General features: G+C 35.9%; 1 protein-coding gene across 1 annotated transcript in view; it reads left to right on the top strand.

Annotated features, from left to right (window-relative positions):
- PRMT3 (protein arginine methyltransferase 3) overlaps nucleotides 1-10,357 on the top strand; it is a gene marked incomplete at its 3' end in the record, with an annotated part of 78,495 nt that extends 68,138 nt beyond the window's left edge. Inside the window, exon 11 of the mRNA XM_008056595.1 lies at nucleotides 10,279-10,357. Coding sequence (XP_008054786.1) covers nucleotides 10,279-10,357 — 79 coding nt within the window. The remainder of the gene's footprint in view (nucleotides 1-10,278) is intronic.
- Between the last annotated feature and the right edge of the window lie 2,235 nt (nucleotides 10,358-12,592).

Genomic DNA, 12,592 nt, shown 5'->3' with positions numbered 1-12,592 from the left:
GTGTTTCATATCAGCAATAACCATGAATGCCTCAGCAACCTAGGCTGTAGAAGTTTGTGGCGGTGGCAGCAACAGAGGCAGCATAAGTTAGTTGTTAAGGTACTTAGCAGCAAGGGTTTTGGGGGGTCCTTCTGTTCTCATTTTCCACAGTAGGGAGACAGAGCTAATGTGACCCCTCTTGGTGCCAGGTCTGACATGCTTAGAAGCAGCTACAGTGGAGCTGGGATTCAGGGGCTGATCCTCGGAGCTGCAGGGGGGCCACAGGCCTAGGCTCCTAGACTTGTGAATCTGAAGTCGTGCCTGGGCTGTGGGGTGCAGGCTCACCCTCTGTGGCAGGGCTAGATGTAGGTTGCCCACAGAACCAGGATCTGTGACTCCGAGGAGGCACCCCAGCAGCTCGGGTGCAGGGAGCCTGGTTGTAGCTGTGGTTCTGGAAGATGGGGTAGAGGTTTGGGTCCGGGAATTGGGTGCAGCTGCAGTTGGGAAACCTCAGCCATGGGGCTCAGTGGCAACTCGGGTCCCAGGGGGATGAGTCACTATATAGTGACTCTAGTCCCTGGGGTGGTGGGCCTCATCTGTATCCCAGGCTCCATGAAGCCAGGTACAGTGGCAGCAAGTACCCCAGAATGCTGGAGCTCAGTTGTTGTTTGAGCCTTGAGGGAGAGAGGTGGCAGGGAACAGCGCAATGATGACTCCACTTCCCAGGGAAAGGGTCATCTCAATACTCAGACTCTGGGAAGCTGGTCTAGCTTTAGTCAAGCAAGGTACAATACTAGAGTTGTTTGTCCTGTAGGATGCTGGGTCTCAGCTCAGCACTGCTCTGTTTCCCTGGAATGAGGAGTACTATGTCAATTCAGCCTGGGATGCACAGCTGCTTATCTCCACCAGGGTACCAATTCCCCAGGGGCTAATATGCCACTTCAGCTTCTGCCTGTAATCCCAGCAATTTGGGAGCCTGAGGCAGGAGCATCACTTGAACCCACGAGTTCGAGGCTGCACTGAGCTGTGATCCTACCACTGCACTGCAGCCAGGGCAACAGAGGAAGATGCTGTCTCTTTTAAAAAAAAAAAAAAAAGGCAAATAAAGGTAAATTGGACTACATCAAAATTAAGAAATTCTTTTTTTTATTTTTATTTTTTTTTAGTTAGAGTCTCACTCTGTCACCTAGGCTGGAGTACAGTGGCATGCTAACATTCACTGCAGCCTCGACCTTCTGGGCTCAGGTGATCCTTGCACCTCAACCTTCCAAGTAGCTGAAACCACAGGCGAGCTCCACCACACCCAGCTAATTTTCTTGTAGAGATTTATTGTAGAGACGAGGTATGAGGTCTTGCCAAGTAGCTCAGGCTGGTTTCAAACCCCTAGACTCAGGCAATCCTCTTGCCTCTGCCTACCAAAGTGCTGGGATTACAGACGCGAGCCACTGCACCCTGCAAGAGATTCTATTTTCAAAAAGACATGTCTAAGAGAATGAAAAGCTAAACCACAATCATCTGGACGTCTTTTTATATGCAACTATGATGAATTAATATGCTTTTATCAAAATGGTTAATACACTAAAATATTAATGTTAATTTTTCTTGAATTTGACAGAGAATAATTGAAATGATATTGCAGTATTCATTGGGTACACTGATAATTTCAGCTTAAAATTATGGAGTTTTTGCTTAGACTTTGATTTTTACTTGTATCTCTTACATGAGAGAAATCTTGGTCCCTAAGATAGTAACACTTGTTTATTTGCTTTATCGTGTAATCTACCTATAAGTTTCAAAAAGTTTATGCCAACTTTACTACTAAATGGTAAGACTTCTAAATGCACCTTAAGATATGTTTATGTTTTCTTTTTTAAGACTGTATCTTATGAGAAATGTACAGAGGACTGTGTTTTGTCACTTGAAGTCATTATTGTCTCCTCTTATGTTATCAAGTTGATGTACAACCAGATTTGTTTCAGAGTTTTTGTTTGTTTCGAATTTTGAGGAAGGTTACTTCTTCTTTCTTTGTTTAGTTTAATTTTGTGTTTTAATGATGCAAAAAATTACATAATTCTAGTCCTTCTCCAGCTTTCTCCTCTAGTGGATAGATAACCATTTCCTTTTTAGCTTTTGATTTGTTTTGAAAATATTAGATATTAAATATTAGATATTTATATTCATATTTTCACACATGCAAAATTGACATATTCTATATATTTATACTTTTTTCAATTTAAAATTATATCTTGGAAATCACTCTATCATTCTATGAAGATATTTCTCCTTCCTTTTATGGCTGTGTAGTGGTCCATTGCATAGATAACTGCAGTGTACACAGTTAACACTCATTTGAATTTTATCCATCCTTTGCTATTACAAATGATATTATATTGAATATTCTTATACATATGTAATTTCATTTTATATTCCCAAGAGATGGGATTGGTATCAAAGGTTTAATGCTCATGCAACATTACGAGTTATTGCCAGATTCTCCTAAATACTGTGATTGTGCCATTTGACTTTTGTTGCCAACAGTGGTGTGAGAATACCTATTTTTCTACAGTCTTACCAAAGAGTATGATGCAGGATCACTTTTAAGTTATTGGCTTGATGTTTTTCCTGCCACGCAGACATTGTAAATTGATGTACATTTGCATGAGGTCTATCTTATTCTTGAAAATTATCTGAGGTAGGGGTAGAGTTGGGGAGGAAGTGCGTGTTTGACCACTCAGCACCAAGGTTCTAAACTGAATTGGTGCAGGGTGTGGCAGCACAAGAGATTTTAAAGTCACATGTGCTCTGTGGCTATGTTTGGTTGTCCCTGCTCTGTTATTTGGGGCAATTTCCTCTTATAGTTCTTACTTTGGCTGGATCATGGGCTTTGTCTCTGTTTTCCTGTATGCAGTCACTAGATTTATTTAACAAATGCTCTCAAGGTGAAAGTCAGCTATAGTAAGCTTACTGATGCATCTAATAAGATGTTCTGTTTTTCACTCCTGGCATATTAGTTGTATTTTGAGGGTTTATAGCTCCTAGAATGTGTTGCTGCTGGAAATGGAATGAGTTCTTGTTCTTTAAGTCCTGAATCAGACTGTTAGTAACTCTTTTCTATAGACTCAAAGTCTGATTTATAAATATTCTAGAATTACTGTGTCTTAGTTCATTTGTGCTGCTCTAGCAAAATACTTGAGACTGGATAGTTTATAAACAATGGAAACTTATTTCTGATAGTTCTAGAAGCTTAACGTTCAGGATCAAGGTTCCAGCAGGTTCAATATCTGGGGAAGTCCCGATTCTACTTCCAAGATGGTGCTTTGTTGCTATGTCCTCCATAGGCAACTAATTCTGTTCTCACATGGTAGGAAGGGTGCAAGGGAATGAACCCACTTCCTCAGGTTTTTTCTTAGTCGCATCCATGAAGGCTCCATCCTTATATCTGAATCACCTCCTAAAGGCCCCTGCTTCCAAATACTATCACATTGGTGTTTAAATATTAACATGAATTTGGGGAGACATATTCAGACAATAGCACACACTGTTATTATATATTAGTATACTTTAATACAATTCTTTTTAATAAAAGTGCTAGCTAATACTTTAGTTGTACACTTAAGAGTAGACTGTCCACTTACAATTTATGAACTTCAACCAATATGGGGGAGGTTGGGAACATTGTTCTAGAAACACACATGCATCCTTTGCCTTTATTTTTGGAAACGTATTCTGTACGTCTGTAGAAAGGCTCATGTGTGCCTTTGGAAAGATCTTGAGATGATTTACTTTTTCTTTTAATAGACTTGCTTATTGGACAGTTTCTGCAGTTTGAGGAAAAGGGCCAATTTGACTGTCAAGTCTTTTGTTTATTAAGTGAGAGTGCCACCTAGTGGCAGAAAAACTTTTAAACTAATAAAAGTTTCTGAAACTTAGGAGAATATGCAGAAGAAATTATCTCTGTATTATTTTCTCCAGAAATCCACTATACTAAAAAATGTGAACTGAATGTTGGAAAGCGAGAGAAGAGGAAGGAATTAGTCTTGTAGGACAGTAGCAAGCACATAACAGGGATACCTAGTAGGTACCTATCACTGTGAGTCTTATTCTTTTTTCTTTTTTTATTATAAAGATGTGGGGTACAACTCAGGGTTAGGTATACAAACATTGATCATGCAGGTACCCTTGTTGATGAGGTATGCCCCTCCTTCCCCTAGCAGTTTCCCTCAACTGCCAATCCCAACCCCCCACCGACAGTTTCTCACTACTGCCAATCACTTTCTTATAGCATTATAATTGTTCAAGGTCCACTTATGAGTGAGAACATGTAGTACTCTGTTCTTTGTTTCAGTGATAGATCACTGAGTATGATTGACTTTAAATCCATCCAAGTTGCTGCAAAGTCTATAAATCTGTCCTTCTTTATGGCTGCATAATATTCCATTGTGTATATGTACCACATTTTTTTTATCCAGTGCAGCTTCAGTGGGCAACATGGTTGGTTCCATGTTTTTGCAAGTATGAGTAGAGCTGCAACAAACATATATGTGTAATTATCTTTTTTGTAGAATAATTTGAGTTCTTTGGGTATATTCCCAATAGGGGAATTGCTGGGTCATATGGAAGATCAATTTCTAGTCCTTTCAGATATCGCCACACTGACTTCCAAAGAGCTTGCACTAGTTTGCATTCCCACCAGCAGTGTAGAAGCATTCCTTTTTCTCCACATGCATGGAAGATAGTGATCAAGTGAAATAGGAACTGCTTTGACAAATATTTATGATTATACATGTAAACTTTTGCTGTTATTTTTGATTATGTAATAATGCATGGTTGTTACAAATTTTATCCTTCCCTTATCTTTACCCTACCATTGAGGACCCATCTCAAGTGCCCCAGCAACTTTGTTACCAGTTTTTTGTATATCCTTCTTGAGATATTTTAATCCATCATAAACATGTATGTATATTTCCACCCCTTGGAATGCTCATTCAGTTAACAAGTATCATGTGGTTACTATGTACCTGGCACTGTTCTAGGCAGGATAAAGCAATGAGCAGAATATTATAAACACTACCATCATATTTGGTGTAAGATAAGCATAGCCTACGTATTCTTCTATACTTTGCTTTTTATATCATTTTTAAACCTATACATTTCCTTCTAATGACTGTTTTAGCTGCTGCCCACAAATGTATTCAATTCAAAATATGCCCTTGTGATTTCTGCTTTGATCCATGGATTATTTAGAAGTGTGTTGTTTAATTTCCAAGTGTTAAAATTTTTAGATCTCTTTCTGTTACTAATTTCTAAGTTAATTTGGTTGTGGTAAGAGAATATACGCTGCATGTTATCATTCCTTTAGTTTGTTCAGACCTGCATATAGAAACCAGCATATGGTCTTTCTTGTTGAAAGTTCTACATTGATTTAGAATGAAGTATTCTGTTATTGCTGGATGGAGTGTGTTACATTTTTATCATTTAGGTCAAGTTGGTTGATTGCATCCTTCAGGTCTTTTAAATGCTTATTTATTTCAAGTCTACTTGTTCTGTAAATTACTGAAAGAAGAATAATGAAGTTTCTTCCTGTACTTCAGGATTATGTTTTTCTCCCTTCAATGCTGGTCAGGTATTTTTATGTGGTTGTTAGGTACATACACATCAGGATTATTATGTATTCTTGATACAGTTTGACTGGTTTTTATCATTATGAACTTTGCCCCTGATAATATTTTTGGTTCTTTAGTCTTCTTTATCTGATAGCAATATAACCATAAGTTTTCTTATGGTTATATTTCAGTGTTGTATATTTCCCACTCTTTTTCTTTTAACCTATCTATGATTCTATATTTAAAGTGGATTTCTTAAACATAGCAGACAATGAATTTTTTTTTTTAACCACTCTCATAGTCTCTGTCTATAATCCTAATGTTTCCTTTTAAAAGTCAGTTCTACTTTTCTTTCCAAAATAAAATATGAAAGACTATTAGGTTTGTTACCTTTTTTTTTCTTTTTTAATTTTATGAACAAATAATACATAACCACAATACAAAAGACTTTATAATGAAGAACCAGTCTCCTCCCTTGCCTATACCCCTGCTATTATACCCCTTCCACAGAGGCAGTCATTTTTCTCCTATGTATGCTTCACACATGTTGAAGTGCTTATAAACAGATAAGATCGTGTTCTTTTTGCTTTCACCTGTATTATTACACATTATGTATTCTAGTCATGTAAATTTTCCTTTCATAAGAAATGAAATGTAACATATACAGAAAATTGCTTAAACTTATAGGTGTGGTATAACAAGTAGTTGTATAATGAATACTTGTGTAATTATCAGCCAGATCAAAATATAGGAAGAAGCCATCCAAGTATTCTTTTTCAGTTACAACTTCCTACCTCAGAGGTAACCGCACTCCTGATTCTTATGGTATCACAAGGTTTTTTTCCCCGCTATGGGACTGAAGCTTGAGAACACAAGTTGGGTTTTTTGTTGTTTTTTTTTAATCCAAGAAGATGGCATGAGCATGCATTTTAAAATAAGTTTCCGATTTTAATGAATAATGTTAATATTCTAGTCCCTAATTTAATTTCATGTTTTTTTCATAGTAATTAATTCTTGAAGTGTAAATGCAATATTTAATTCTAAAAAGTAAATGTCATTTTTGAAAGAAGAATGCCCTGTGAGCATCATGGGAGAAAATATCAGGTATAATTCTCCTTCCAGATGGCACCCCTACAGGTGAGGCAGTAGCCTGTGAAATTGCAGTCTGAATTACACTACAGATAAGCAGGGTATTTGGACCAAAGCCTTTTGATATCAGTAATAAATGACTTGGTTCAGAACCAAGGACAATTCCCAAAAATGTAAAGGCTGTTCTATCACATAGGGAGCCTATAGTAAAATGAAGTTTGGCAAAGTGGAAAGTTGAGAGAAAAGACAGTGACCATTAGCAATACATATATGAATCTTTTTACCTGCTAGTGTTGGTAACTGGGCATTTTAACTGATCTCACAAATGTTATATTAGTTCCACATATATTCTAGCATGTGCACTGATTTTTCCAAACTAATACTTTCACAGTGAATGGTTGCTAAGACCCAGTTGCCAACTAAGATATCACCCTGACATATTCTGAATAGCATACCTGTTGTAAATTTTAATCTTGTTTAATATGCTCTATGGGAAATTTTTCATTTTGGAATGCTTGAATTCTTAATTACAAACGTAATAATTCTTAATACAAACACTAAATCTTATTTTCAATTAGACATTTCAATTTAAGAGGCAATATAGAATAATAATTCAGAGCTTGACCTCGGTAGTTAGAATATCAAATTCGTCTCATTCACTCACTGTGTGACTGTGAGCTGTTTTTTAGGTCCTAACTTATTTAATATTGCTAAGCCTTAGTTTCCTCACCAGTCAAACCACAATAACAATAAAATGTACTCTGGGGAAGAATTAAATCAAGTAATCCTTAAAGAAGCACTATAATGAATTTTGATTATTACCACTATTATTATTTGACAGTTTTAATTTTAGAAAACAAGTATCTTTTATAATAACTAATTTTTCAGACTCATTAGCCTTTGAGTAAAAAAAAAGGTAAAATAACAAATTTTAATTTATGCCATAAAAAAGATTTTATATATAAAAGTTTCATTTTAACACGTATAATTATGCACATATACAGAATTAATAACCCTTATTTATTCCAAAGTTATATGTTGAATTCCTGCTATTTTGAAATGTATCAGATACATTTCAAGTCCTTGGCAACATAGCTTCAAATAATATAGATAAAGTCTTTGATCTTGAAGCTTATGTTTTAATAAAGAGACAAAATAAGAACAAAAATGAATAATATTTTAATTCATAAATGCTATGATTAGATACAAAGAAGGGTAAAGAAATGGAGCTTGATGAAGGAAGGAAGAAGAGGTTATTTTATGTAGGGACAGCTGAGAAGTGCTTTTTGATGAAGTAACAGCTGAGCTGAAAGTAATTAATACTAGAAAGCAATTTGACACAATGACAAACCAAAAATAAACATTTTTTGCTCTCAGCCGAAAAGGATTGAACTATAGTGAATAATTTGTCCTAAAGTGTGAATGTATTGTATTTATTTTATTTTAATGTTTTAAAATGCAACAATCTTGCAAATGGGGACAATTTTTTTCCCCAATCTATTAGCATGTTTTATCAACCAATTTTTTTCCCCGAGGATAAATAGATGCCCTCCCTTTTAATACTTCCTTTTATTTTGTTTTTCTATTCTATTTTATTTTGTTTTTGAGTTGGAGTCTCACTCTGTTGCCCATGCTGAAGTGCAGTGGCATGCTCACAGCCACCCCAGCGTTGACCTACTGGGCTCAGGCAATCCTTCCACCTCAGCCTTCCAAGTAAACAGAACTACAGGCACACACTACCATACCCAGCTAATTTTTTTATTATTTGTAGAGATGAAGTCTCGCCAAGTTGCCCAGGCTGTTCTCAAACTCATGGACTCAGGCAATCCCCTCACCTCAGCCTCCTAAAGTCTGGGATTACAGGCTTGAGCCACTGCACCCGGCCAGCATAAATTTTATTCCCTTTAAGCAACAACTGAATGTCTGTAAGCATTTGTATGTGTAGTCAGATTAGTAAAGATTTCTTAATTAAATTTCATAAATCACTTGTTCTTTAAATATAGGCTATATGTAACATGTAAGAGTTTGACATATTACTGAAGTGCTCTATCTAGAAAAACAAGGTTCCACCAAATCCTTAATTTTCCCACTGTTAACTCATTAATAAGCAAGCTTTATTGCTAAGTCTTTGTTTTGTACGTGATTATTTTCTTATCAATGAATTAGTGTATTGGGGGAATAGGTAAAAGTCAATGTGGCAGTTTTATTAGGTTCCTTTATAAGTGATTCAAGCCTGAGAGCCTGTATAAATGTAAATTTGCTGTTAAATCTTTTGTGTAGATTATCTGTTCTGAATTTGCAGATTTTTCTTGTTCTAAAAAAATCTTTAAAATACTTTTTGTCTGGTTGGTTAAAGAATATTGCACTTATCCCATCAGGTATTATTTGTGCACAGAACAAATGAGTGGATGAAAATAGTTTTTATTTAGAATGCTAAGATAAGGATAAAATTTATATTGGTTCACCCAAAACAGTAGGAAGGTGTGTTATATGCTAAACACTGTGCTGAGCACTGGACTTTTCCCTCGCCTTAGGGGTGGTTAGGAATTGGCCCTAGAGGGAGAAAGGCTGACTGAAGTGGGTATTGATTTCTCAGTAGTGATGACTTCGTCATTTGTATAATAAACTGTGTGACATACTATAGATTGCAGTATATTCGTGACACCCATTCTGGCAAATTCTCTTCATTTGTACTGTGATTATTATCCTTTCTTGGTAGAAGATTCATTACTATACTAAAAAATTGGAGTATACCAGGATTGTTTCATGAACTATATTTTAAGCAACACTAGTTCTGCAGGATGCTGGTAGATGTTAAATTTTTTTTCAAAAAGGTAAAATAGTCAAAAAGTGGGTAATTCTTGGTTAAAGTTTGTTCAGCAGTTCTCTTTAACATAACAACTATTCTGAACTTTTAGTGTGCTCATGTACCTTATGAATCTTTTAGGAGGAGGATGGGTATCTGGTGTTTCTTATCTCTTTGATTAAGGATTCCCTCCCCGTCCCTTTTTTTTTTTAAAGCAAAAGAAAGTCATTAGGCAGGAAGTAAAATCTTTTGGGAAATAGTGTCCTAGACTAGAATTTTTCAACTTTAGCTCTGTTGACATTTGGGGCCAGGTAGTTTGTTGTGGAAGATGCATTGTAGGATCTTTATGAACATCCTTGCCTCTACCCAGTAGATGAGAGTAGTATTCCTTCAACTTCACCCCTATTGTGACAGTCAAACATGTCTCCAGACATTGCCACGTGTCCCCCAGGGATCAAAATTAGTGGAGACCCTCCGCTGTCGGTTAATATTGCAACATTCAAGGGAGTTATAGCGTTTGTTAATAACTTCTATCTGAAGTTTTTTTTCTTTAATGAGGAAAAAACAGTAGTGTGGAAAGTGGAAACCAGATAAAGAAGATTCAATATATTCTACCACTTTGTATCCTAGCTTTATTTTCTAATAATTTTTATTATATGGAGAAATAAGTGCAAAAAATAATTACAGACTTTGCAGAATATTCTATGGCAGAAACAAAAATATAATTTTAAAATTTGAATTGACCTGCTTATGAGGACATTGCACATTTTTAAAATCTTTTTTCTTTCCTTTGTTATACAGGGTTATTTTCTTCTTTTCGAGTCTATGTTAGATTCTGTCCTTTGTGCAAAGAACAAATACTTGGCAAAAGGAGGATCGGGTGAGTATAAAAGTTTAGTTTTAGTATTCTAATTTTAGTCTGGCAGAACCACATGAACCTTTGGATTTCAAATAAACTATGCATGGCTGAGAAAGTTCCCAATAGAGATGAAAGATGTTTTCATTAGAAGAAGCTTCAAGATATTAGTTTACTATATTGTTGAAAGTAGAACATTATATAAGATATGCAGGACTCCAGGTTAATGGGATTCTCAAGAATGCTTTTTATTAAGAGATATTTTTAATGAAAACCCGAAGACTGGGTTTTAGAAGCTTTTTGACATTCAAATTAAAATCTAACAAACTCCTTTTTATTTTTTATTTTTATTTATTTATTTTTTTTATTTTTTTTGAGTTGGAGTCTCACTCTGTCGCCCAGACTAGAGTGCAGTGGCCGCACCCGGCCACCCCAGCCTCGACCTGCTGGATTCCGGTGATCCTTCCGCCTTAGCCTTCCAAGCAGCCAGAATTACAGGCATGCGCTACCACGCCCGGCTGATTTGTTGATTTATTGTAGAGATGAGGTCTCGCTGCCCAGGCTGGTCTCGAACTCGTGGGCTCAGACAATCCACTCACCTCAGCCTCCCAAAGGCGCAAGATTACAGGCTGAGCCACCGAGCCCAGCTTCCTTTTTATTTTTAATCCTTGTGCATTTAGTTCCCTTTTTGTAATAGTATATTTCATACTAAGTTGGAGATTATTCATGATTTCACTAATTAATAAACCTGACTTCTATGATTTAATGAGAACATTTAAAGTAGTAACTGTTTGGTTTCTATTAAGTTTTAAAAGTGCAACATACCCAATTCTTATATAAATGGATCCAAATAAATGTGGAAGGCTTTATTTTCACATCTCTGGAAAACTTAATCATATTACCTCAGCATATTCAGAGTGAGACTATGTTTTTACGGGCCCTCTGCTAGGAACAATTGCATACAAAGAGAATGTCTTTCAGAGCAAGGATTATATTTTGTTTGACTTTGACTCTTCAATGAGTTTCCCCGCTTCTGAATACATGTTATTGAATTGAATGATTAAAACTGAATTGAATAGCATCTGTCCCCTTTCACTTACCTCCCTACACCTTTCTTAAAACTTCAGAATCAGCACATAGTTTTTATGGTCAGAATACAGCCAGTAAAACTGTTACACAAAAGTGGGCAGAAAGGAGAGACATTTCAAACTGTTGACATGAAGTACTTGACCATAGTTAAGCTTCCTGCCCCCATCCATGTTCTGTGAAGTTACTTTGGTGGTTTTGGTACAGTTAAAAATCAGTAAGGCCAAAACATCAAGTGCAGAGAAAATTCTTCGGAACAATAGAGTTCCTTTTAGAATAGCATTTAAATGGATTTCCTCTCTTTTTCAAAATGTGGTCATTTTATTGTGATATTTTTCTGGAGCCATTTAAAAATCTGTTCCTGATGTCTGCCATGAGCCTGACTAGAATACTTAGATATATTTTACCCTGTAACAGTTGGCCATGTCTTTCTATAATTGTAACCACTTTGTATTCTTAGTAACTTCTACAGGTTGAGTATCCCTTATATGAAATGCTTGGAACCTTAAGTGTTTTGGATTTGTTGCTGTTGTTGTTTTTTAATTTCGGAATATAATAATTGCATTATATTCTGATAATTACTGGTTGAACATCCCTGTCTAAAAATCTGAAGTCCAAAATGGTCCAGTGAGCATTTCCTTGAGCTCATGTTGGTGTTCAAGAAGTTTTGGGATTCGGAGTATTTTGGATTTTCATATTAGGCAAACTCAACCTGTATACTTAATGATTAAAAAACAGCATTCTCTAGCATTTGTTGACTATCTACTAACTGCCAAATACCATACCCCACCTTTATTTATGTTATTAGATCCTCACGACAGCCCTTTGAGATTTTAAAAACAATCTCATAAATGTGTTCTAAATAACACAAATTATTCCATCTTTGATTTTTCTTTTTAAATTTAGATCTGGGTGACTCCAGTATTCATGTTCTTTTCTCTAAACCTTGTTTCCCTAGTAAAGTGTTTTTTTTAATGTTATTCTGACTTCAAAGTTCTAAGGAAGATTCTGGTAACTGTTTCCATACCTCCCTGAATGGTTTTCATTGATCTTACTGAAGAACCGACAGCAACTTAATACATTTAAATTGAATTCTCAGTGAAATTTCATTAAGAACCTATAGCAATGAGAACAATGGCAGAGCTATTTCCCACCATCGGAGGGATAAAGGGG

The sequence above is a fragment of the Carlito syrichta genome, unplaced genomic scaffold (genome assembly GCF_000164805.1).
Source record: "Carlito syrichta isolate Samal-C Ts95f unplaced genomic scaffold, Tarsius_syrichta-2.0.1 Scaffold302407, whole genome shotgun sequence".
Lineage (NCBI taxonomy): Eukaryota > Metazoa > Chordata > Mammalia > Primates > Tarsiidae > Carlito > Carlito syrichta.
Note: the sequence above shows the minus strand (reverse complement) of the source record. Positions and strands in the feature narration are given on the sequence as shown.